The 27,465-nt window shown below is 38.9% G+C and overlaps 1 protein-coding gene and 1 non-coding gene across 2 annotated transcripts; both read left to right on the top strand.

The window, feature by feature from the left end:
• Nucleotides 1-125: 125 nt before the first annotated feature.
• On the top strand, nt 126-24,664 carry Tmf1 (TATA element modulatory factor 1). Its single transcript, XM_006972570.4, has 17 exons — nt 126-391; nt 2,424-3,631; nt 5,332-5,435; nt 6,452-6,578; nt 8,465-8,570; nt 9,901-10,043; nt 10,605-10,771; nt 11,269-11,425; nt 14,609-14,701; nt 15,107-15,263; nt 17,683-17,875; nt 18,801-18,870; nt 19,086-19,178; nt 20,715-20,816; nt 21,061-21,213; nt 22,667-22,792; nt 23,695-24,664. Exons 1-17 carry the CDS (start codon nt 250-252, stop codon nt 23,836-23,838), a joined length of 3,285 nt encoding a protein of 1,094 aa, XP_006972632.1. The 5' UTR covers nt 126-249; the 3' UTR covers nt 23,839-24,664.
• On the top strand, nt 17,212-17,341 carry LOC121828419 (small nucleolar RNA SNORA36 family). The gene has a single exon (XR_006070892.1). It is a non-coding gene; the product is annotated as a small nucleolar RNA SNORA36 family (small nucleolar RNA).
• Nucleotides 24,665-27,465: the final 2,801 nt, after the last annotated feature.

Here is a 27,465-nt window from a genome sequence, read left to right as displayed (position 1 = left end):
AACCGTAACTAAGGGCAACCCTCCGCTCCCGGATGTGGCGTCACGCCACCGCCCCTTCCTTCCGCCTGGGCGGGGCTCGGCTCCCGGATCTGGTGGTTGTGTACGTGGAAGGCCAGCGCATGCGCGGCGGGGCCGGGCTCAGCTGAGCCGGAGGCTGTGAGCTGCCAGCCGCGCGGCCCCGGGAGGCGGTGGGCCCTGGCCACCGCGGAGGCCCCCGGAGCCGGCCGGAGCCGGCGCTGAGGAGGGGCCATGAGCTGGTTCAACGCCTCACAGTTGTCCAGCTTCGCCAAGCAGGCCCTGTCTCAGGCCCAGAAGTCCATCGACAGGGTCCTGGACATCCAGGAGGAGGAGCCGAGCGCCTGGGCCGAGGCCATCCCGTACGGCGAGCCGGGTAAGCGGGTCCCGGGGAGTCGTTGCCTGCTCGCCGTCAGACCCCAGCCCCGCGGCCCGCCTGCCTCGGCCCCGGTGCGGGTCCCGCTGACCTCAGGTGTCAGCTCTCAGTCTGCCCCTGGCCCCAGGTCCTTCCTGCAGGGTCCCGAGCGCAGCCTCCGATCCCCTAATTGCGGCGCGTCTTCCGCAGTTTGCGTCCTAGGTCCGAACTATGTAAATTCACGGAGTCAGGGAGCCCCGCGGGTAGCACTTAATGAACACTTCATGCTTGGTAGCGCAGACTTTACAAAACGCTTCCTCCTCTTCAGAACAACCCGAGTCAGGGCTGGTAGTACCCGTGTTCTACAGAAAGAGCTAAACGAAACTCTGAATGCATAAGTAACTTGCTCCAGGTGAGGCACAGAATGTACTGGGGATAGTACCCGGGGGCCGTGTGCTTGTTCCAAGAGTTCCCAAGTGTAACTCCTTGTCGGCAGACCCAGGCCTTTCAGATTGGCCGAAATGGCCGAAATTGCTCTTTCGAGGGTCCAGTTACTTGTGTCTTTAAGTCTGAGGGGTTCTTGAGCATTTTTAAGTGTGTTGCAACGGACACAGGAGTACAAACCTTTGCATGAAAACAATACTTGATCACTCTCCGGCTTCTGGTTTTAGCTGTACACTGTTAAAGACTCGGGGCCCAAGTCTGAACCATTGATATCTTAGTGTATGTGTGTATGTAGGTATGTCATGATCTTACTTTTTTCCGTGTTACATGACCCTGCTATGGAATAGCTCACCCTGCTTTTTTGTGGTTGGACCCCAGAGTTTGAGATACTAAATTGGAGATCAAATCAGTTTCAAACATAATCTTTCTTTACCCCCCTGAAATTTGAGGTATGAATAGTGCTGTATAATTTATTTCTAAGGGCAGGTTATCTGGAATGGAGCCAAATTTTCATAAATGGCTGTTTTCATTGATTTTCATCACCGGTTGTGTTTTGGATTACAAGACAACATAGGTCTGGAGAATGGGAATTTAGGCGAGGTAACTGCAGTTTCATACCACATTTTCCAAGAGGCGAATTTAAACCCACCCATGAGGATGACAATTACCTACCTTTTAGACCTAGGCTAACTAGCAGACCTAACTAGCAGACCTAAGCTAACTCGCACACCTAATCTTGCTTTAAGCTTTGTTTTCTGTTTTCACATTGAACAGGTGACTGGAAAACTCTGTCTCCAATTCAGAGTTTCCTTAGCACTTCATTCTAGGTAGTGCTGGACTCTTAGTCGAGGGTCGACTTTGTTAAAGAGCTTCTTGATTTTTCTTAAAAAGTCTCCAGTTAATGTGTACCCTCTCTAACAACTTCTAAGTGCACACAGAATTGTGGTGATTTTGCTTGTCTACTTTTTAATTTGCAATAAAAAATATAAAGAAATACTTTGGGTTTGAAGAGAGAGGCCCTGGCAGACTGGTCATTAAGTACATAAAAGTAAATTTATTCACTAGAACTTACTGTTCTCATCAGTTTAATTATGATTTTCAAAAAAAAAAAAAACATCTCGATGATCTCAGGTTCAGTTTTGAGTGCTGTTGTCTGTTTAGCTTATAATCAAGTTTTATCTAATGTTACCAGAATAAAATGATTGTGTGCCTAAATAGTTCTGTGACTATATGTGGCCTGTTAGTGAGGATTTAGACTGTTTTTGTGAGATGAGTCACATATCTGGGATGGGCTATGAAACCTACATCATTACTTTAAGCATGTTCTGGGAGGGATATAGCATACTTGCTTTGGCTAGGAAAAGCCAAGCCTGGTCTTGTACTTGTTCATAGACCCTCTCAGGTCAGCCCACACTGGTTTTATTCTTTTAGGCCCAAAGTTAATCTGGAACCTAATTAGTGATACTGTAAGCAAAGAGTTTAACAGCTCCCAGTTACAGGGTGCATTTCATAGGCTTTCTCTTTCTCTCATATGAATCCTCTGATGATGATTGAAATATTAATGCTAGATATGTTTTCTTTAATGAATTAATTTATTTTTTTGTCAAAGGAATAAGTCCCCCTGTGAGTGGAGGATGGGATACTTCAACCTGGGGATTGAACTCAAGCACTGAACCTCAGAGTCCACCAACAGCCGCTCCTAAAGCAATTACAAAGCCAGTTCGAAGGACTGTAGTAGATGAATCTGAAAATTTCTTCAGTGCCTTTCTCTCCCCATCGGATGTCCAGACCATTCCGAAGAGTCCAGTGGTATCAAAACCTCCGGCTAAATCACAGCGTCCAGAAGAAGAAGTGAAGAGCAGTTTACATGAATCATCATCCCCTGGCCAGTCCAGAACTTCTGAAACAGCTGAGTCAGAAGTGAGAGACTCTGTGTGTGTCTCAGGAGAAACTCCGGCTGTGGGCACTCCATCCCCTGTGCCTGAAGGCAAGCATGCAGAAACTGCTAGTCAGGAGTCTGAGGTGAAGGTGCCCACTGTGCGATTGAAGGCGTCTGAAAATGTGGTGAATGTAAACACAACAACAGAAGATGTATCTACCACATCCCCCCAGTCTCTCCCAGCAGACACTAAGGATACGGCTTTGGAACCTAAGGAACAAAAACACGAAGACAGACAGAGCAATACCCCTTCTCCTCCTGTTAGCTCCTTCTCGTCGGGCACTTCGACCACTAGTGACATTGAAGTTTTAGATCACGAGAGTGTAATAAGTGAGAGCTCGGCCAGTTCAAGGCAGGAGACTTCAGATGCGAAATCAAGTCTGCACCTCATGCAGACATCCTTTCAGCTGCTCTCTGCATCCGCTTGTCCTGAGTATGGCCGCTTAGATGAGTTCCAAAAGCTCAACGAGAGTTGCTGCTCGTCGGATGCTTTTGAAAGAATAGACTCGTTTAGTGTGCAGTCTCTAGATAGCCGGAGTGTGAGCGAAATCAACTCAGATGACGAGCTGCCAGGCAAGGGCTATGCTTTAGTGCCTATTGTAGTGAATCCTTCGACCCCAAAGTCTGCAGTAGTAGAATCCCCTGGAGAAAAAGCTGAAGAAGAGGAGGGAAACGAAACGTTGATTGCACCTTCTGAAGAAGCAGAGTTAGAGGAAAGTGGCCGAAGTGCTACTCCTGTTAACTGTGAACAGCCAGATTCGTTGGCTTCCCCTACGCCAGTAAACGAAGGGCAGCTTGTCTCCTGCCCGGCCGCTGAGCAGTGTGAAGCTGCTGACAGTCAGCCGGAAGCACTGCCCGAGAAAGAAGACATTTGCAAGGTAACTACAGTGTTTGGGCTTGGGATGTGTCATGAAAACATTCTCATGGACATGTGATGATTTGAAAACGTAGATCTCTGGTCATTTAATTGTAGCAATAAGGACCTTAAAATGGATAATGTTGATATTAAGTTATTTGAAATGTCTGCAAAGCAACTATGATAGAATAAGTAGATATTATAAAAAAAAGCTTAACGTTTCTGTTTTACATTTTTATTGTTGAATCCCTGTCACTTTAAAATTCCTTTATGCTCCACATATCCTAAAAAATGTCAGTTTGCAAAGGACTTGTTTATGTCACATGTATCTTTAACTCTTCTAAAGACATACATGTTAAAGCAACTCAAATGTTACTATTTTTTCTTAGAGTATTTTGCATGTTTATACTATTTATGGGAAATTTTAGATTTTGTCTAAATGAATACTTATATGAATACTATTGATGCTTTCCTGTGATTAATATTCTAATGTTGATGTTTTGTTGACATAACTAGTATACTTCCTAAAATCTTTTGGCTTGGTTTCTCCTTATGCTATTTTTGATATCTGCTGTTAATAGCTATCTTATGTGAATGAGAAAAGGAAATGCCCAGGGAACAAAAGTGAAACTTAGGGTGACAAATGACTTCTTCCTAATAATACAAGAGAAAATGTGTCGATTCTTTAATGCTAAACCAGAGCTCTGCTTTTTCCTGATTTTTAGAAATTAAACAGAAGCTGGCATCTTTCATAGACTTCGAAAATGTATAGATAACATAAGTGGAGAAGTGTACTGTAAGTGCTCAGTGTTGCCTTACCTACCGTTTTTGAAATGAGCAGATTCTGTTTGCTGGGTTTAATATTATTCAGAAACAAAATGCCATGCTATACTTTTGAGTGGGTGGTAGTGACCTTGCAGTATATGCTGATACTTTGAGTCGCTGAAAGCCAGCACTAGCTACTGTTCCTGTTTTCAGTGTCTTTATGAAGGTAAGTGATTTTTAGTCTGTCCTGACTCAGACAAGACTCTTTGCAAGCTGGAAAGGCACCCTTTCTCCCTTTACAGATAAGTTTATCACTGCTTTAGCAAGACCTAAGGAATGTGATTCATAGAATTACTTCTGTTAGCTTTGTGCGATATATCCTAAAAAATTCAAATTACATGCTAATGTTTTTTAAGTATTTTTATTTTTAAGTACAGTGGATAATAGTAAAAAAATTACATGTTTGGGTTAAAGAATAATAAGAACACAGAGGGATATCTAGATACCACTAAACGAAGATCTGAAACCTTACCAGAAATTTTGAACCCTTTCTTGACCATTTTTAAAAATTTTTTTAATCTATATTCCTTCCTTAGTAGTTATACAAATAAATAAATCCTAGATTTTTCTGTTAGAAACAAAATGCTTTAAATGTCCTCATGCATATCACCTAGTATATTCACCAGGTGCTTCCTCTAAGGTATACCTAGAGGTGGAATTTTCTGCATCCTCAGATAGGTAGCTGATCAGCTAGTACTGCCTAATTGTTTTGTGTGCTCTCCCACCAGTCATGTGCTTGCTCTGCTTTGTGCTCTCCTGACAGCTGTTCTGTGTCTGCTGTGACCACAGCATTGGGTTTTGATTTGTGAATGACGTACCCTTATAGCTCTTTACTGGCATAACAGATGGACTTTGCAAAAGTCAAATGATTGACTTGTGTTTGTTCTCTTTATCCAGACAGTTGAATTTCTGAATGAGAAACTAGAGAAGAGGGAGGCTCAGTTATTATCTCTTAGTAAGGAAAAAGCACTTCTAGAAGAAGCTTATGATAACTTGAAGGAGTAAGTATTCAAAGCACGTGAGTGGTTTCTCACAGTATGTGCAGGCTAATGTACTTTGATGTTTTGAAATTAAAATGTTTCACAATTTGGGGCTGGAGAGATGGTTTAGTGGTTAAGAACACTTGCTGCTTTTGCAAGTGTTTGGTTCCCAGCACCTTCATAACTCCAAGGGTACCAGGTTCATATGTGGTATATGTACATACATGCATGCTAACACTCATTAACCAAATCTTTACAGAATATTTTGCAGTTGAAATTGTTTATAGTCACTGAAAATTGCTTAGTGTTCCAGTTATTACTGTATTTAAATATTTTTTTTTCTCAAATTATCTTTACCATATCTTTGGCATTGAAAATTGTTTCATAAAAATACATATGTATATATATATATATATATATATATATATGTATTTCTCCTTATTCTTCTTTTAGTATTAGAAATTTAGAACATATATTTAGTGAAAATTGAAATCCTGAAGTTAAAAACACCGAACTGGTTTACTTTGAGATGACTGAGGAAGTGTGACCCAGAAGATTCACTGAAACATTTGCTTTTGTCTTAGTTTTGCACATCTAATATTAGTGACATTTCCACCAGTTGGTTTTGTTTGAAGTTTCTTAAAATTAATTTATAGGGCTGAGGATACAGGTCTGTGGTAGAGCATTTTCTTAGCCTGTACAGCCCTGGGTTCAATCTTGAGCAATACCAATAAATATATAAAGAAAATTTAGCAAGTAATTTTTCTTTGAGAAAGTAATTGGCTGGCCAGATATGATGGCACATATCTGTAATCCCAGCAAAGAAGCAGAAGCAGGGGGATGAGTTAGAGGGGCTTCTTGTACTATATTGTAGGACCTTGTCTTAAAAACAAAACAGAATAAAAGTTACTAGACCTCACACAGTTCTATTTTAGTATGGTATATAGTGGAGAAAATGTGTCTGCATTTTGGGAACAGACCTCATTACCTCTGGACTGTATAAACAGTATCTTCATTCTTGTGTATTTTAAATCTAGTGAAATGTTTAGAGTAAAAGAAGAAAGTAGTAGCATTTCTTCCCTGAAAGATGAATTTACCCAAAGAATTGCAGAAGCAGAAAAGAAAGTTCAACTAGCCTGCAAAGAGAGAGATGCTGCTAAGAAGGTAATTTAAATTAAACTGTAGAACTTCATGAATGAACTCATATTTTGGTATTAGAAAAACATTAAATATTAAAAACATATATGTAGTATATTAACAAGTAAATTATAAATTTTTGTTCTATTAAAATTGGTAGATTTTAATACTTTAAAGAAATCTAGGCACTGGAGAATTGGCTCAGTAGACTTTGAAATACCCGTTGAGCAAACACGGGGACTTGAGTATGGATCTCCAGAACTCGTAAAAGCCAGGCATAATGGCATGTGTCTGTAACCCCAGTGCTGGGAGCAAGGGCTGAGAGGTAGGTGGAGCCTTAAAAAGCTCATTAGCCAGCCTTGACAAATTGATGAGCTCCAGGTTCAGACCATGTCTCCAAAAATAATGTGGAACAGTAATCAGAGAAGTCACCTTCCACAGTTGTGCATATAGATGTACACATGCACACACACAAATTTTCTTTGAATGGGTACCTATGTAATTTATGAATGAATCCTTGCAAGATATATAGTAAAGATCATTAAGATATCTAAAAATGATAATTCCTTTAGAACAAGTAGCAAACCTAAATGATGCTATGTACGTTTTAAAAAGTAATTATTAGCTGGGCGGTGGTGGTGCACGCCTTTAATCCCAGCACTCGGGAGGCAGAGGCAGGCGGATCTCTGTGACTTCGAGGCCAGCCTGGGCTACCAAGTGAGTTCCAGGAAAGGCGCAAAGCTACACAGAGAAACCCTGTCTTGAAAAACAAAAACAAAAACAAACAAACAAACAAAAAAAAAGTAATTATTATTCCTATGGATTATTTTCTTACCACTTCAGAGATTTATACTCCTAAGTATGAATTAAAAGTGTAATTTATAGTTAATGGTTAATGATTCTTTGGCTGGCATATGTAAATTTTGGCTTGTTCTGACTTTCCTCATCTTTGATGCTGTTGACATTTAGGAGGCTAATTTTGTTATGGGGGCTATTCTGTTTGGGTGCTTAACAGCATCCCTGGCTTCTCCATGTCATTGTAGTAGTGCCTTCCCTGTTTAGTTGCTGGGGATTGCCAAATGCCTTTTGGGTGCAAAGCCATGCCTATTCAGGAGCTGTTGTGCTCCCAATCTGGAGTACTTACAGACTTCCATTGTTAACAATTACGGCTGTTAATTACTGAACAAGTCCTAGCTGTTACTGACAATTTAGTATATGTGTTTAACTTTTTGAGATTAGGCTGCTTTCCCACTTTATTTATTTTTTAATCTTATACATTTTAATTTCTGTGTGTGGGTGTGTGTGTAAGTGTCTGGGTGTGTCCAGGTCACTTGCTTGGCACACTACAGGACACATATGAAAGAATGTGGGTCATGTACATTGAGTACAGGTCATCAGCTTTGTGTCAAGTGCTTTTAACCACCAAGCCATCTCACAGGGCCCCGTCCTACTTCCTGACTAATGTAAATGGTAATTTATTGTTTTTCTATGTGAACTCTTACACAGTCTCATACTTCTACCTGCTTGGTTGCTTTAGTTAGCTAGCTCATTTCAGATACTGACAATAACTTGAGACACTTAATCAACAAACCTCTTCTTATCGTATGCTGCTATGTTGTTCCATATGTAAATCATAACCTAGAGAGATACTGAAGGACAATATAGGAAGTTGTTTTACTCACATTTCCATATTAAAACTTGCTTTTATAACTGATGAGTGTAGGCTTTAGTGTGGTAATCAAAGCTGTTTCTTTGTCTTAGTTAACTAGGTAAGTGGGTTGACTCAGCTGACAGATTTATTATGGGAATGTGATTATGGGTGACTTCTTCAAATGGGAAAGCTGAGAAAAACATACCTAGAATGAAAAATCCTTTATGATAACCACAGTTTTTTTGTTTTTTTTTTTAATTAGGAAGTGAAAACCATAAAAGAAGAACTTGCCACTAGATTAAACAGTAGTCAGACTGCAGACCTCTTGAAGGAGAAAGATGAACAGATTCAAGGGTTAATGGAAGAAGGTGAGCTTTCTGTTGATTATTAAAAAGTCTAAGAAAAGGGAAAATATTATATAATAAATAGTACATATTTTCTAAGAACAAATAGTGAGCTGGGTATGATGTATACACCTGTAGTCCTAGCTACATAGGAGACTGGAGGATCTGTTGAGCCCAGGGAGTGAAGATAAACTTGAGTACCACAGAAACTGTCCTCAGAAAGAGAAAGAAAAGAAAGAAGAGGGGAGGACATGAGAGCGGGAACAGGAGGAAGAAGAAGAAAAGGAGAGGGGGACGGGAAATGAAAGCAAGGGAGGGGGTGGGCTTAAACCCCAGAAGTGGCTTGTGACAGTTTATGGAAGAATGGGGTCAGATGTAGTGAAAGAAATATGTGCTGTGTAGCCTTTTGTTAACTCTCCAGAAACAAGGCAGAATTTGTGCTTGATATGAAAGAGGCCACCATTTAAACAAAGATATCCAAAGGTTGAAATTCTAGGGTCTATAAGGTCTCTGAAGCCTTAGTTTGAGTACAGTGAGCTATGGTTTTAGCATTTGATGACTTGGAGGTCTGGTTTTTCTTCAATGTATCTTTCTCTGCATCTTGCTCTCACAGTTTAGATTGTATATTCCATGTGCAGCTTTCATTATATATCACTGTACTATTAAATGCTTTGTATATCATTACTGATGGCTGTATAAAGTCCATTGTATGGGGGAATTGCAATTATTTTAAGGATTGTTAATGTTGGATCTTTTATTATTAAATTGTTCATATTACAAATGTTGGGCGAACATTTCTAACTTAAGTTAAATATAAATGTGTTTAGAGCATTTATAGAATTTGAGGACATTTGGAAGCATTCACTTCATTTGAAATTACTATTACCCAACTTTTTTTTATTTACATAAGAATTTTTTGAATAATGAATATATTGTATATTATTTGATACAATACTAGATATGACATACTTCCTGTCTTTTTTAAGAACCTAGTTTAGCCAGTGGGAAACATAGGTACATAGACAATTTTAAAATACAGCTGTAAGCTGGGTATGGTGGTACATATCTGTCATCCCAGCATTTGGGAGGTTGAGGTACTAGGACTCTGAATTTGAAGCTAAAACTCAAATGAGGACTGTTAGTATCTTGTTTCCTAGAATCCTTTCACGTAATAATTTTAATATTCATTGATAACTCAGGTCTAAGTGAATTTTAACACTGGAGTTTAAAATTTTTATGGCATTAAAAAAAAAGAACTCATGTATGCTACTGGTTAGATAAAGCTTTTTATGTAGATTCTTAAACAATCACTGTTTTTGGCATTTATGCTTTTCTTTTTTTTTATAATCACCAGGAGAAAAACTTTCAAAACAGCAGCTACATAATTCTAACATCATTAAGAAATTAAGAACTAAAGACAAAGACAGTGAAAATGTTATTGCAAAGCTGAACAGGAAAACTAAGGAGCTGGAAGAGGAGTTACAACATTTAAGACAGGTGAGCAGCAGTCAGTGTTCTCTGTCTGTGCATTGTTTTTTCTTCCTGTAATTGGTCATGGCTTGTGGATCATTCAGATCGACTTCATGGGATTTCATGCAAGAAAAACGTTTTAGTCCAATAGATAAATGAATAATACGTTACCTAACATCACTGGGACCAAATACTTGACATGACATGAACAGCTTGAAGGAGAAGAGGTTTCCTTTGACTCCAGATTTCAGAGGATGAGATTCCAGTAGTGGGAAGGTGTGACAGGGGGTTTGGTATGTGGTGACATAAGTGCGTGCAATTGTTTGTCACGTGGTGCAAACCAGGGAGTAGGGAGAGGTGAGGCTGGAGATGGGGAAGAGCCAACCCTGAAGGCCTGTTCTCCAGTGATCATTTCCTCCAGCCAGAGGTTCCATGGCTTTCCAAAACACCCCCAGCAGAGCACATGTTGAGACACATGCACTGGTGGGCCATTTCTATTCCAGCTGTAACCAGTATTAGGAGATTCCTGGCATTATCTACCACGGCATCATTTACTGAAAGGTGTTCTTGTCTGGTTTGATAACATAGGTCCTTGATGGCAAAGAAGAAGTTGAGAAACAACATAGAGAAAATATTAAAAAATTAAATTCTGTGGTAGAACGCCAGGAGAAAGATCTTGGCCGACTTCAAGTAGACATGGATGAACTTGAAGAAAAGAACCGAAGTGCTCAGGCTGCCCTAGATAGTGCGTACAGGTATGAAATACGCAGTGTGTATAGAATCTGTTATCACACTGAGAGGTTGAAAAAGTCTCTTTTCTTTAATTTTTTAAAATTACTTTATATGCATTATATTTTTCCTGCTTGTATATCTGTGTACCACATAGCCAAGGAGTCCAGAAGAGGTAAGTGGATCCTTAGAACTGGAGTTCAGCAGTTGTCAGGTGCCATGTGGGTGCTAGGAATTGAACTTAGGTCCTCTAGAAGAATGGTCAGTGCTCTTTAAGTACTGAGCCATCTCTCCTGCTAGTCTCTTTTCTATTATTGATTATTAGCAACATTTATAGATTTATCTATGAGTGAGTTTGTTATTAGACAAAGCAAGTCCAGCAGAGTCCTCACAGTGGCTAGTGTTATTATAAGGTATGCTTACTATTATTTTGAGGTTTCTATGGTCCATAGAAATTGAATTAGTGTGGATATGTTTACTTTTGCATTGGAGTAAATGAAAAATATCAATCTGCTTTTGAAAGAGAACTTACTGATCTTCACAAAGCCAATGCTGCTAAGGACAGTGAGGTGCAGGAAGCTGCTTTGAGGCGTGAGATGAAGGCTAAGGAAGAACTTTCTGCAACACTGGAGAAGGCCCAGGAAGAAGCCCGTCAGCAGCAAGAGGCCTTAGCGCTACAGGTAGGCAGTGGGTAGTTAAAGCCACCTTTTATGTATTTGTGCATGTTTCTGCAAAGTGAAGCAGTTGACTAGCAAGTGTGAATCTGTTCTTAGATGAGGTACATCTGGTAGGCTTCTGTGATCATGTTACTGGCATTTTAGAGGAATGGATTCTACAAACCTTACTTGTGTGTCTCTAGAAATGTTCTTAGTGCAGTGGTTCTCAACCTGTGGGCCACAACCTCTTTGGGGGTTGAACAACCCTTTCACAGGGGTTGCCTAAGAGCATCGGAAAACACAGATATTTATGTTACAGTTCATAACAGTAGCAAAATTACAGTTATGAAGTAGCAGCGAAAATAATTTTATGGCTGGGGGCCAGCACAACATGAGGAAGTGTATTAAAGGGTCTCAGCGTTAGGAAGGTTGAGAACCACTGCCTTAGTGTGATGCATATACCTTGCTGTTATTGCTTGGTTTTCTGTGAGGTTTCTATATATTTATAAGTATATAGTGCGGGGGATGTAGCTCACTGGTAGAGCCTCTGCCTCCTATATGCGGAGGGCCCAGCACTTCTGGAGGAAGGAGAATTTTATGAAACTAGGTATCCTGCTGTCAGAGTAATGTATGTACGTATAATTAAAACATACAGTTTCAAGAGACTACATTATATAGTTGACTTTTGACATATTTGTAACATCTCTGGCAATTCATGAGCCTGATGAAGAAAAAAAAATTGAAACACATTGCTTTCAAAATCATCAGATATTGTTGGGTGGTTATGGTACATGCCTTTAACCCCAGCACTCAGGAGGCATAGGCAGGTGGATCTCTGTGAGTTCAAGGCCAGCCTGGTTTATAGAGCAACTTCCAGGACAGCCAGGGCTGTTATACAGAGAAGCCCTATCTTGAAAAATCAAAAGAAAAAAGAAAAAAAAAATCGTTCAATATTGAACATCTGGGATACTTACATCATTTGGCTGTTGTTAATGATGCTGCTGTAAACATTCATTACACTTTCTTTTTGTTTGATTTTTTTTTTTTTTTTTCCAGTGTAGGGGGTCTGACCAGCCTTTTGTGTGCTAGGCAAGTGCTGCCTTACTTAGCTATCGCTTCATTCCACAATAGGTCTTATGTATATGGATATCTAGTTTTCCCAGCACTGTAAAAAACAAAACAAAACAAAACACACGAAACTATTCTCAGCAACCTCAATTAGCTTTTGGTTTTGTTTTACATTTTTGGTGGATAAATTACTTACGTTGAAAGCTATATAACAAAATACAGTCAGACAGCATTTGCTTCTAATTTATCCCCTCCTTCTTGCTCCTCTTTGTCTAAACATCAGCCACTTTGTCGGTGTTTGCCTTATCTTTTCAGTCTTCCTGTTATAAATGCAGGCAGTACGTATGTCTGCTTTTTAATCAATTCACCAGGTACACGTGTGTCTCCTTCCCTCCTCTTCCATTGAAGACCACACTTACATGTTTTACAGCTGGCATTATGGACTTAGTAGGCTGTTACCTTTTTGGTTAGGAATCTTGCCTTTAACGATTTAGCCATCTTTTCAGACTATTCTGATGGTTGCATAATAGTTGAACTTAGAGTTTAGTTTTATACCACTTTGCGATGTAATTTTAAGCTATATTTTTGATGGATTTGGATTGTTTTCAATGTTTTTTTTTTTTTTTTTTTTTTTTTTGGTTTTTTGAGACAGGGTTTCTCTGTGTAGCTTTGCGCCTTTCCTGGAACTCACTTGGTAGCCCAGGCTGGCCTCGAACTCACAAAGATCCGTCTGCCTCTGCCTCCCGAGTGCTGGGAAGTTTTCAATGTTTTGCTGTTGTAAATCATGCCATGTTCCATATATCCATGTGTTTCTGCCACCCTATCAAGAAAAGATACAGAATATTACTATTTTAAATTAGTGGGCTGGAGCCGTGGCTCAGCAGTTAGGAGCACTTACTGCTCTTGCAGACCCAGGTTGGTTCCCAGATCTAACATGGCAGCTTAAAACTGCCCATTACTCCAGTTCCAAGTGGTCTAGCGACCTCTTCTGACCTCCACGGGCCCTTGTACACATGAAGTACACATGCATACTTTTAGACACACACACACCCCAATTTTGAAAAATTCTTTCAAAATAAAAATACATTACTATAATAAAGAAAAATTGAGGAAGTGAGGAATAGGGTATGGGACTGTCATTCTTAAAACCACCGTGGTATATAAGGATTGCTAATTTTGTGGATTACTTTGTTAACATCTCCATCTAGTTTTTTTTCTTACAATTGATAACCATAGATATTATAGTCTTTTTTTTCATTTAGGATGAGTAAATATTTTCTGCATTGATTATACTTTTTAACGCTTATGTTCATGTATGAACATTTGAAAACAGATTACAATACTGATGGCTGTTTAGAGTTCTGGTTTCATTTTGTCATTGTCGGGTTTGCTAATGCTGTAGAGCATCTCTGTGTGCTCCATAGAATAAGTCTTCAGGACTACAATAACCAGTTAGAGGCCTGACATAATTTTTTTTATTATTTAAATATATTGCCACAGTAGGCAGTTATAAAGTATGCAACTGTGTATGAGTGACACCTTCTTCCTTATTTTTTTTCTGAGTCAGTGTCTAGCCATGTTATGCAAATGACCCTCAACTCTTGTCTCAGCCTCTCCCTAATAGCTGTGACTGCAAACACACAACATTATACTTTGCTAACACTTTTCTCTTTTAGTTTTAGTTTTGGGGTATTTAGAAAAGGCCTACTATGTAGCACTGACCTTTCTGGAACTCTCTATGTAACCTGGGCTGCCCTGGAACTCAAAATGCTCAGACTGAAATCACAGGTGTATGCCACCACACCTAGCTTAGTGCCTAGGTTTTATTTATTTACCTACTTCTTTATAGCTCATCTAGTTCTTGTCACACCCTGCGTTGTGGCAAATGTTTATGCATACATTATCTCCCCTCTATTTCATTGTATGTCAGAGCTGTACATATTTGCAGGCTTTTTTTTGGGGGGATAACAGAGTGCTTTCTTAAGTAGATAGTGTATATTTATAGCTCTGGCATTGCTTAAGGAGCGGGATGTGGGCTCATTGTCTAGTGTGAAGTGTCCTACATAAAAAGTCAACACAAATGTCACCAGCAGGAAGTTGCAGCCAATGTTCTGACAATATGTGTTGTTTGCCTTGCAGGTGGGGGACCTTAGGCTCACATTGCAACGGGCAGAGCAGGCAGCTGCCAGGAGAGAGGATTATTTACGCCACGAGATCAGTGAACTTCAGCAGGTAGGTCAAAGCTTTCCCAAGCACAAGGTCACACGCGTGTCTTCTTGAAGTAACATTTCTGGATTGAAAGCATTATTACTGTATTCTTATTGTGCCTGCAATTGGATGTATTTTTATAGCTTAGGTGAACCAAGCTGATCTCCTGGGGGAAAAAAAGGAAAATCTTTAATTTTGTCTTAAAGGAAGTAATTTTATCACGATAGATTTGCTGTCTATTGAGTATATATATGTACACACACTCACATATATGTGTATATATAATGTATTATTTTTTATTAAGAAAGCTAATAATTTTTCTCTGGAAAAATTTCTTTTTCCGGAAATCTAACTAAAGTTTAGGTTTGCTGGTGTTTTTAGTGCTTTTGTTTCTGTCAGTGGTAATAACCTGAGGATTTTTTGATTCAGAGACTCCAAGAAGCAGAGAATCGAAATCAAGAACTGAGTCAAAGCGTTTCAACAACAACAAGACCATTGCTTCGACAGATAGAAAATTTGCAAGCAACTCTAGGGTCTCAGACTTCCTCGTGGGAAATGCTAGAGAAGAATCTTTCTGATAGGCTTGGTAATCTCTTCAGTATTTTATGTTTGGTTCAGGAGACTTTCTGTCTTGTGTGTCAAAGTAGGATAGTGGTATGGCATTGAAATTCATCTGATCTCATGGTGACATTTGGTGTCTAATATGTATAGATTTGTCTTCCCCTTTTTCATTCTTATATCAATACCTCAATCATAACTCTTCTAAAGCAGTTAGTTTTCCTTACACAGTGGTCATATACTTTACTGCCTGCCATTTCATTTGTGGGGTGTTGTGTGTGCGCGCGTGAGCGCGCAAGTATGTGTGAAAATTCATGTGCACATACTATGTTCGTGTGTGTGGAGACCAGTTGCTTCTCTCCCTTATTTTTTCCCTGAACCTGGAGCTAATTGATTTGGCTAGATTGGCTGGCAAGCAAGCTGCATGCATCCTCTCCTGTGTCTGCCTGCCTGGCTGTGGGATTACATACTTTACTGCACTTGCCTTTGATATGGTGCTGGGACTCCCAGCTCGTCCCTGTGCTCACATAGCAAGCACTTTACTAAGCTATCTCCCCAGGCCTGATTCTTTCACTTATTTTTATAGATGGCTAGACAACTGTTTCCTTGTCCCTCATCCATTGCTGCCTCTGACCTCTTTCTAGCTTGTCTACAAGAATGTAAGTGACAGGGATCAGATACAGTTCCAGATAGTGGTAGAATTCCAGGAGCTGAGGCAAGTCTGAAAAGGATCAAGATGAAATCCTAGAAGAGAGATATGATGGAGTCTTAAGACTGCATCTTCTGCTTCCTTATAGACACCTCCTTGAGCTATTTCCTCACTGTTCTTAATAAAGAAGACAATGTCAAGGTGTTTCTCTTTAGTCACAGGCAAGTGGTGTGTGTATACCCTGGATGTCCAGATGCTAACAGACTCATGAAAAGTTGATGCATACCTTCTGGTTCTCAAGAATCCCATGTATAATTGGAGAGATATCATGTTCTTGTGACAAAGCATATGAGTGAGGGGTCAGGAGATAAGTGTTTGGTGTAATATTGTGTTTGGCTTTTCAGTCAACAGCAAGTCACTTAGTTTACTCCAGACTCTGTCTTTGAGTGACTCCTTGTCAGTCCCGGGGTGGCAACTAGATTCTTCTTCTTCTTTTTTTTAATTTTATAATGAATTTAATTTTACAAATCAGCCATGGATTCCCCTGTCCTCCCTTCTCCCACCCCCCAGCCTTCCCCCCCAATCTACCCCCATTCCCACCTTCTCCAAGACAAGGTCTTCCCTGGGTATTCAGCTCAACCTGGTAGATTCAGTTGAGGCAGGTCCAGTCCCCTCCTCCCTACACCAAGGCTGAGCAAAATGTCTCAGCATAGGCCCTATGTTCCAAAAAGCCAGCTCATGCACTAAGGACAGGTCCCAGTCCCACTGCCTGGGGGCCTCCTAAATAGTCCAAGCTAATCAACTGTCTCACTTATCCAGAGGGCCTGGTCCAGTTCCATGGGGGCTCCTCAGCTATTGGTTCACAGTTCATGCATTTCCGATATTTGTCCCTGTGCTTTTTCCAATCATGCTCTCAATATCTCTTGCTCATATAATCCCTCCGCTCTCACCGATTGGACTTCTGGAGCTCCACCTGGGGCTTGGGCATGGATCTCTGCATCTGCTTCCATCAGTCACTGGATGAGAGTTCTATCATGACAGTTAGGGTGTTTGGCCATCGGGTCACCAGAGTAGGTCAGCTCGGGCTTTCTCTCGACCATTGCCAGTAGTCTGTTGTGCTAAAGAGGTCCCCAGAAATCCACAAAGATACCTCCACAATAGACTACTGGCAAACTAGATTCTTGGCTTTCAAGTGTTATTTAGTAGACCATTGGAAGCCTCTGGGGCTGCTATTTTGTTGACAGAGAAGCTTAATAAATAGTTGCAGGGCTCCTCCAGACTGACCTAATTCAAACAGGTCCTCCTGAAATGCACATGGAAGTTATCACTCCAAAGTGTTGAGTTCAGTTCAGGGCAGCTTCCCTGTTCTGTTAATTAAACTTTGGGACATTGAAATTGACTCGGGGAATGACTGAATAGAGAGTATTACTCTATTCATATACTTCTAGTCTACACAAATAAATAAAATAAAAATTTAAAAAGTCATCAGTATTTGAAAACTTTAGTGTTTTGATTGTTGAGTGTTAGTCTCTGAAATGCCTGTTTCCATAGTTTAGCCATTTGCTTGGGGAAGGATATCCTGGCTGGTTCCAGTTTTTTACTATTATGGATAATGTCCTATGTCTCATGAGGAGAGAGTGTCAACTTGTGCATTAACTGACGTTGGCTTGCTTGTCTCAGTTGGTAGTCTTGTCCTAGTTTGGAAATTTGAGTCATTAGAAGTTTGAAGTCAGAACCAGCCTGGTGTCTAATCTTTCCCTGGGTTATGTGTGTATGACTTTTATTCCTCTATAATCAGGTGAATCTCAGACTTTGCTAGCTGCAGCAGTTGAAAGAGAACGAGCAGCTACAGAAGAACTCCTTGCCAACAAAATCCAGATGTCTTCAGTGGAGTCACAGAATGCTCTCTTACGGCAGGAAAACAGTAGACTTCAGGCCCAGCTAGAGTCAGAGAAGAATAAACTACGAAAACTGGAAGACGAAAATAGTCGGTGAGTGTATTTGTGTGGTATTCTCTGTGGTTCCATGACATTTTAAATCACTGTTGGGAAGTATGTTTGTTGGGTTTTAGCCTCATTGCAGTGAGAACTAGAAGTGAAAACCTTGCAGTATTTAAAGTCAGGGTCATTAGTGGCATGCATTAAGCTAGTGCTAGGATCCATTGTACTTCTTTTGAAGTTATATGTTATGTTCTACATGTATTTATTTTTTTCTAGGGAAAGATTTGTCCCATTAATGTGGTTTTTGTTTTTTTTTTTGTTTGTTTTTTAAAGGGTCTAATGCCATCAACAGAAAGGAAGGGAGGTGGGAAGGAAGGAGGGAAGAAGTGATTATTGTTCATGGAACTTGTTTTTATAGTAGTCTTCCAGGTTTTTCTAAATAAGTATTTGGATTCTTCTGCAACCACAGGGTATAAAATCGTTCATCTGAAATTACATAAGGTTATAGTGGGTATGTTTTCGCCCTTGACTTCCAAAGAGAAAAGTAGTTAAGTAAAAATGAAATGTCTGCACTTCTATAAACATTCCATAGAACTCCTGGTTTTTTGTTTTTTTTTTTTTTTTTTTGTTTTTTTTTTTTGGCCACCTTTGAACTTGGAATGGTAGCACTTAAAATTACTGCTTAAATGTCTCATTTTAAATCTCAGAGTACTGGTTTAAAAAAGGGGGTGGGTGGGAGGAGGGAAGACAGGGGAATTCATGGTTGATATGTAAAACGAATAGAAAATCTCAATAAAAAGAAAAGAAAAAAAATGGGAAAAAGTAGAACTTTCCCCTTGTGCTTCAGGGAGCTGGCACAGTCAGTTGGGAAGTCTGCGGGGCAGAGCTGCTGGTACAATGACTAGTGAATGTGGAACTGGAGTTTTTAATAGTCTGTACTGTCACCTTTTTGTTTTAATTCCCTCTGGTTTACTAGGTACCAGGTTGAGTTAGAAAACTTAAAAGATGAATATGTAAGAACACTTGAAGAGACAAGGAAAGAAAAGGTATTTTTCTTAGTGTTCGCTCCCCCAGGGCTGGCATTAGAGATGGATGGGGATGGTAGCAGCCTGCTGAGGAGATGAGAAGGGTGATACGGACCCTTGTCTTTGGTGGTGGAATGGCAGCTTGCGTTTTACACTCTGAGCTTTGCAGTTGACTACTTCCTCTGGTGCCGTGGAGTAGTGTCTCAAAACTACCTGACTGTATCTCTCTCCATTAGACACTGTTGTGCAGTCAGTTAGAAATGGAAAAAATGAAAGTCGAACAAGAAAGGAAGAAAGCCATTTTCACTCAAGAAGCAGCTAAAGAAAAGGTACAGAATTGTGTTGGTTTGAGTTGGTTTGTGTAGCTGAGCTGTTGTGGGTGACATGGATTGATCTGGGTTTACTTGTACTCATATCTTCAGAATTACTACACTGATAAGGTGAAGTAGCATTGCCAGTGCTCTGTGTAGAACAGAGTCATTGGAGTGCATTCCGATCGGCCTGTCATTGGCTTTGAATTAGATACTTTACACTTTCAAATGAATTTTGTGATTTCTCACGGCAACTAATGTAGCAAATGGCCCATAGGCAACGTCAGAATAGAACTGGCTTGGTTTTTGTGATTAGTATATGTAGTGAGGTTGTTTTGTCTTGTTTTTATTTATTTTTTTGCGTGTGTTTGTTGCGCATGAATATGGGTATGCATATTTGCATATGTGCAGGTGTGTCTGTGTCCACATGCATGTGGAGGCCCAAAGTTGACATTGGGTATCTTCCTTGATTACTCTCTACTTGTTTTGTTGAGACAAGCCTCTTGCTGAACCTGGGGCTAGCTGATTCTGGCTAGTCTAACTAGCTTGCGCTAGGAATCCTGTCTCTGCCTCCTGAGTGCTGGAATTACAGGCAGCCATCACATTTGCCTGACTTGTCTGTGGGTTCTAGGGATCCGAACTCTGGTCTCCATGCTTTATGCACTAAGCCACCTCCTTAGCTCCGCAAGGTAATTTTTACAAAATGGGTTTCCTGTACTTGAAGTAGTGTAGCATACTAAGAGTTAGCATAATATGTTCAAATAGTACACAAAAATGGAAATTACCTTTTCATTGTAGTTGGGGTTTTTAAATTTTAGTTTTATTTTGTCTGCACATAAGTCTGTTCCACATGCATGCAGTGTCCTTGGAAGCCACAAGAGGGCATCCGAATCCCTGACAAGTTACAGGAGTTGTGTACACTCTGTTCCTGCTGGGAACTAAGCCAGTGCTCTTAATTGCTGAGCCATCTCTCCATCCCCCAAGTGTTTTGTTGGTTTTTTGTTTTGTTTTGAATATATTAAAATAAGATAAGTAAGTCAGAAATTTCAGCACTTTTACAAGTAATTGACAATGTGTTACAGAACATGAAATAGTTAGCTTCAACCAAAGCTTTCTCATTTCCTTAAAAAAAAACTGGCTAATTGTGTTATAATATAAATGGGGCAATACAGGCTTTTAATTTTAATTAAAAGTTTTTTATTATGAGTAATTTAGTGTGTGTGTGTGTGTGTGTGTGTGTGTGTGTGTGTGTGCGTGCATGTATCTCATGATTTATGTGTGGAGGTCAGAAGATGTCATGCTAGAGTTGTCTCTCTCTCTCTTTTTGCATTCGAGTCCTCGGCTTGAACCCAGGTCAGATAAAGCATCTTTACCTGCTGACCCATCTTGCCAGCTCAGCTCTTAATTTTTAGATGCTTTTTATACTTTGAGAAATTGTATTTATAACATTTTATGCAGGAATTTAATGCCTTTGTGTTCATTAATTCTAGAAATTTTTCTTGCTTCCCTTATGTTTTGCTTCTCAATCTTACAGATTTTTTTTTTCTCTCCAAGGACCACAAACTCTTTTCTGTTTCTAGTACTCCCACCATGTCACGCTCGAGCTCTATAAGTGGAGTAGATATGGCAGGGCTCCAGACATCTTTCCTGTCTCAGGTAATGGCTTATCTCCTACATGTGCTTAGTTCTTACCTTGAGTAAGGGAACATGCACTGTCAGGTTGGCAGTCTCCATAACCTTGTTGGGGAAATTCGTCAGAATCTGGTGATAATTGAAGTAAAGAAATACAGATGATTTTCTGCTTTTGAGAAACTCAGACATTTGAGTTGATAAGGTCTTTGTTTGAACTTGATAATAGAACATAACATATGATAATTGTCTGTGTTCTTTAACTGAATAGGATGAGTCTCATGACCATTCATTTGGACCAATGTCTGCATCAGCCAGTGGAAGCAATCTTTATGAAGCTGTAAGGCTGGGAGCAGGATCGAGCATTATTGAAAATCTGCAGTCTCAACTAAAGCTGAGGGAAGGGGAAATTAGTCATTTACAGGTACTGGAAAAATGAAGTGTGCTGTAGAAGCCTATGAGATAATGGGGTCCACTTGAGTTCTGAGCACATTGGAAAATAAGATGAATGAATGATATATGAAACCCAGAGTGTATCACATATAGTAATGATATAAGCTGGAACCAAATGAGCCTCCTAACTGACTGACTGCCAGAAGTAGGCAGATTTATCTGCTCTATCTTAGGAAATGCTAGGTGCCTTGTGCCATGGCCTGCCTAGAAAGGACCCTTGTAGCACAAATGTTAAAAGGGTCTTATTATAAAAATAAACCTGGAGCCAGGTACTGGAGTCAACACTGGAAGATCAGAGAAGCAGAACAAGCCACAGTCACCTCGCCTTGCCAATTCCTCAGCTGATCCTGTTTCCTCAGACTAGAAGCCTCTGAGTCCTAATCCAGAATTAATCTCAGCTGAATTGCTGCTAAAAGCCTAAAAGCTTACCCAAGCCTAGTTCCTGGTCCTCACGCCTTATATACCTTTCTGCTTCCTGCCATCACTTCCTGGGATTAAAGGTGTGAGTCACCATGCCTGGCTGTTTCCAGTGTGGCCTTGAACACACAGAGATCCAGATGGATCTCTGCCTTCAGAATGCTAGGATTAAAGGCGTGTGTGCCACCATTTTCTGGCCTCTGGCTGTTCTGTTCTCTGACCCCAGATAAGTTTACTAGGGTGCACAATATTTTGGGGAACACGATATCACCACAGACCTGGGAACATCTAAGCAGGGATAGCCCACTCCTTCCCAGCCTCTTTTCTCATCAAGAAAAAAGGAAGTGCTGAACCAGCACACTTGCTTTATTTTTCCCGTAAATGCCACAGGAAAAGTCTCTCTTCTTCCCCACAAGGAATGAGTGCACTGAAAGAGACCTGCACATAGAAGAAACAACACAAATAGGAGGGAGCTGTAAAGACTATTGCTGTAAGAATTAGTAAAGTATTTTTTTAGTTTTTGATGTTAAACTTATACACTCAAAATGAATACCTCTTCCAGTTCCCATTTGAACAATTGTGAAGTGGGTTGATGTGTATTAATGTGTATCGAGAGTCCTGCTTAGTTTCTTGGGTAGTAGCGAAAGCTTTTAGCAATACGACTTACATAGTTGGGAGGGACAACACTGAAGTATGTTCTCATTGCTCTGGCTTTTTCCAGTAACTTACAATAATGGAAATGTGTGCTGTTTTCTTAGATTAGAGAAAGACGTGGTTGCATTTTTCAGACAGATCACTGTATTTTCTTGACTTCTTTCTTTCTTGCATAGTGAACCCTATAAATAAATAACTTATAAAGAAAGTTTGGGCCCCTTGCCCCCACTGCTCAGCATTATATGTTGACCTATGTTTTTCTTCAAAAATGACACATTAAATATTTTTATGTTAGTGAGAGCATTAAACAAGATACGTTTTTATTGAAACCACTTTATGATTTTGTTTCTCAGCTAGAAATTAGCAATCTAGAAAAAACTCGATCCATAATGTCTGAAGAGCTAGTTAAATTAACAAATCAAAATGATGAACTGGAGGAGAAAGTGAAAGAGATCCCCAAGCTTCGAGTTCAGCTACGAGTAAGTATTCTTCACTTCAGGATGAATTGAAGATATTTTCATCCAGTTAAATTAAATATCAAGTTTTTAGTTTATATCAGATGCATATGTGTGACTTAGTAATTTCTTTGAAAATTAAGGAGTCAGTAGTTGAGTAAAGAATGTTAAAGATGAATCTGCTGCTTGTGTCATTGCATATCTAAAGTATTTTCACAAAACATTTAGTACTACTCAAAGAACATGAGATTTGATTTGGCCAATACTTACTAAGTAAGCATGTCCGTTGCATGCTTTGTAGTATTTGACTCCGTGTTTGTTTCCGCATACTAGTCTTGTGGGATAAATGCCAAGAAATACTTAATCCAAATTCGTCACGAAGACAGAAATCAAGGATACTTAAATTAATAGGGAGGAGACTGATAATTCGTATTTGGAGAGAATTAGAGATTTAGTGGAGAAATTGGGGTGGTGTGTGTGGCGTATGTGCATGTGTATGTGCTGGGATGTGCTAGGAGGCCATGAGGATAAGTGGGTGTCCTGCTCTGTCACTCTTCACCCTCCTCTTCCCTTCAGACAGGAATAACATTCAGCCTGGAGCCACCAGCCCCAGTGAGCCTCCTCCCAGTTCTGGGGTTACAGGTCATGTGACTTTTTAGGTGAATGTTGAGGGTTAGAAGTGAGGTCCTCATGCTTGCTCAGAAAGTCCTCTTACCCACTGAACCCTTTATTGAGGTTTCCAAAGAAGTTCCTCTTTTTGCTCTGTATTCCTAGATAGACTGGGTATAAGTTTAATTTTTTAAAAGGTAAGTTTATTCTTTTTAAAATTAATATTTTTGTTCAACTCGTGATGTTTTTTCTATTGACTTGTAACTACTGTAGATATTTATATGGTCATTAAAGGATTATAAACAAATATTTTTTAGGATTTGGATCAAAGATATAACACTATTCTGCAGATGTATGGAGAAAAGGCAGAAGAAGCAGAGGAACTTCGCCTGGATCTTGAAGATGTAAAAAATATGTATAAAACTCAAATAGATGAACTTCTAAGACAAAGGCTCAGTTAACTTGTGAAATTCGTATTCCCATCAAACTGAATGTAAACACTTAATATATAAATGCAGACTTCCAATAAATTCTTTTATAGAGTTAGAAAATGGGATTTGCTGTAAAGTGTAAAAAAACTTTTTTAAAAATTCTTTTATAGTATGTAGTTATATTTGCAGTTAAATTATTTTGTGTAATATTTGAATTTTATTTTTGAAACTATTCTTTAAAAAATTTTAAAGCATTTTTTTTGTGCCTTGAACAGCACAGGGAATTATTACTTTATCCACATAGCAGTACAGTTAGGAAAGGAGATTGCTGTTTTCATATTATTGTGGATATATAATTAATTGTATTGTATCTATAATTTATATGTGTTTGTACATATTGAGAGACTTACAGAGTAATGTTAACATTGAAACTTTGAAATCTTTCACACTGAAAACATATTTCTTGAAAGTATTTTAAGATTTTAATTGAAAAGGTAATTAAGCCTGTGACTAAATTATAAACTAAGACTGTCCTTTAAAAGCAGAGGTCACACTGACATGTCTAAAATATAAAGAGAAATGTAAGCTTAAAAAATATGTCTGTTTTGAAAATTTATTCCATGTGGCTTCCACAATGAAGTGTGAACAAATGTAGACCCTTTTTATTACTTTTTTATTACTTATCCAAAGAAAGCTTATAAATATTCAATATTAGCTACACATAATTGGATAGTGGGAAATTTTGCTTGCAATAAATTTTGACATAGCATCAGTAGCAGGTAATTTTGAAGTATTTTACTACACTGTGAAACAAATCTAACATAATAAAATCACTGACAAAATTTACTCTTAAAAATTAGTCAATTTACTTTTTAAAAACTACTTGTTTAATTTTATACAGTTGTATTTTGGGACATTAAAAATGAATGTTTTAAAACACTCTCCATAGCAAAAGAAAAGTTATAGGAGTACATTTAAATTGGAAATTTTATAATTTTGCATAGTTTGACTTTTTTTTTATTCAAGTTTCAAGAAGCAAAAAAAATAACAAAAAATGTAGAATAGCTTCAGAACATAGTTATGCACTCTTCCAAAAGTTGCTTTGTTTAAAAGTTAATCAGGTCGTGTTTTAGACCTGTAAAATATTTTGATTTTATTACTGAAAATTATTTAACTGCTTTTATCATAGCCCCTCTTTATCTATTCTTTTTGTGGTTCTAGCTAAGGTCAAAAATAATCCAAAAATACATGGAAATCCCAGAAGGAGTTTCTAAGTGCAAAGTGTATGCTGTTCAGAGTAGCCTGCTGAAATCTCACTGGTTGACTGCATTTGTCCAGTACATGCACACCCCCTTGTTAGTCACTGAGCCATGTCCACCACTGGGTCTACTGTCACAGTGTGGCAGGGCTTGTGTCAGGTAACCCGTCTGTTCTTTAATGGCCCCACAGTGAAGAAGCTGTGAGAGGGTAGCCAGAGTTCTTCCCTTTAGCAGAAAGATGAACATCACTGTTGGCTATCTTGCTGGAGGTTGGTAGCTTCCACTGTTTCAGGCATTCAGTGAGGGTCTGAAATTATCCTCCCTACAATGAGAAGACAGGATTTCAAATAAAAACTCTACGTTTTAGTTACATTTTAAACAGTACTCACAGAATACTGTGAGTAGCCATCTTGCAGAATGGAGAATTTTGGGGGTGATTCAAGTGACCTTGGTTTTGGTCCTTGTGTTCCATGCAGTGTTTCTGTCACTGGGTCTCTCTGATTTGTAGCATGAGTAAATGTCCTTTTGGTGAAAGTCACAGTCGTACAATTAAGTTTCTATATTTTAGTGGTAGGAAACCGCTCCTTAACTTTTTTTTCCAGCTTTAAAATGTTTAAGCCGGGTGGTGGTGGCACACACCTTTAATCCCAGCTCTTAGGGGGCAGAGGCAGGTGGATCTCTGTGAGTTCAAGGCCAGCCTGGTCCCAGATCGAGTTCCAGGATAGCTTGGGCTACACAGTGAGACCCTGTCTCAAAAAAAACAAACAACAACAAAAAACAGCAACAACAACAAAAAAATCAACTTTTAACATTCAGGGGCAGGACAACAAGTCTGACAGCAATAAAAATGTAGAGTCTGAAGAGACAGGAAACCTCAATTTCACAACTCTTGGCAAGCATTTGAAACTGGTAGTTTGGGAAATATAAAATACTTCTTAAACAAATAGTTTAAAAAGTGGTAGAGAAAAAAATTTTGAAATTAAAATTTTCTGTATTAAACTCTAAATGTTACAATATCAACATTAAATATTTTTCTTGGTCCTTATTAATAAAATCAGCTACACTTAAAATCTTAAAGTGTTTTCAACTTATTTATTTATAAAATGACACACAACCATTTATATATATCACATGGTCTGCTTCATCTGCAAATTAATAGCTGATAATCAAACTGTCTTTATTTTGACTAATATATATTTAGACCTTTCAATACATTTCAATTTGGTAAGGGGTACTGAATAAATTTCTTATAAATAATCCAGTCGGTGGCAGAACACTTATTAAATATTGGTTGCTCTTTCATTAAATTTGCTTATATATCATTGAAAATCATCTACTCATATGCTAGTAGAATATTCTAGTGCATAAAATAGTTTGGAATTATGTGCTTCCATTCCTGAGAAACAAGGAAGATACTTGGAATTAAGAGTGTAAGAGGCACGGGCACTTGGTGGTATCAGATGCTGGTGCCTCTAGGAGCCTGGGTGGAGAGGCTGCTGCTGCTGCTGCTGCTGCTGCTGCTGCTGCTGGGCCTCTCTTGAGAGCACTGTGTAGCATTTAGCATGTAGAATGTACCAAATACATGGTAGTACAATTCAAAATATTCTAAGTATGGATGATTTCTGACTTAGAGGAATTTGAGTTTTTACAGTTAAGTAAATGAAAAGAATATTCAGTAAGTATTTCCCCATCCCTCAATTATTTAATTAATTGAACGTTTTATTTGAGTACTTACTAAAAAGCACCTGATTTGTAGTATTTAAAAGAAAGCCCCCAGATTAAAGAATGAGTGTAAATGTCTTATTTTCCTATTGTTTGTTTAGTATTATATACATGTATGTTCTAGGCAATTACATTACATTTTCATTACAAAAAAGCTGATCCAATTTTTCTTATCTTTGGTCAGTTTGAAACTTAAAAAAAAGCTACATATTTTGTAAAGGGCTAAAAGTATCATTTAAATATAGACTGATAAATTATTTTAATTCCAAATGAAAGGTAATGTAAGTAAGCACGAATCTGATTTAAATAAAGATTTGAAAGTCTGCTAATGTATTTCATTTTCATATAATTCAGAGCGGTGTTTTCTTTGTACGTAGACCTGAAGGGTGGGAAGAGCTATATTGTAACTATTTCAGCTTGGCCATCACACAGCTCCAGTACTGTTGCTAATCTCCCCTTTACTGAGAACAGACTAGGTTCTTTTTTGTTTTTAATTCTTCCAGTCTTTAAGGGAGCTCCCTCTAAGGAGATACAAATCGTGTTTCAAAGTTTTTTGAGGTAGTTCTTTTGTGTTTCATACAGCAGCTGGAGAGAATTCAGGTCCATTTCAGTTTTCAAGGAGTGCTGCGTACTTTTTAAATTTGCTTTATAATCTTTCTGCATCGTTCCAAAATCA

Source organism: Peromyscus maniculatus, chromosome 3, assembly GCF_049852395.1.
Source record: "Peromyscus maniculatus bairdii isolate BWxNUB_F1_BW_parent chromosome 3, HU_Pman_BW_mat_3.1, whole genome shotgun sequence".
NCBI lineage: Eukaryota > Metazoa > Chordata > Mammalia > Rodentia > Cricetidae > Peromyscus > Peromyscus maniculatus.
Note: the sequence above shows the minus strand (reverse complement) of the source record. Positions and strands in the feature narration are given on the sequence as shown.

Bases quoted from the DNA above. Each gene is read 5' to 3' on its own strand.
- Tmf1 (XM_006972570.4), top strand. From the start codon at position 250: ATGAGCTGGTTCAACGCCTCACAGTTGTCCAGCTTCGCCAAGCAGGCC. The intron at 3,632-5,331 runs GTAACTACAGTG...CTCTTTATCCAG, and splicing joins AGAAAGAAGACATTTGCAAG to ACAGTTGAATTTCTGAATGA. The intron at 11,426-14,608 runs GTAGGCAGTGGG...TTTGCCTTGCAG, and splicing joins AAGAGGCCTTAGCGCTACAG to GTGGGGGACCTTAGGCTCAC.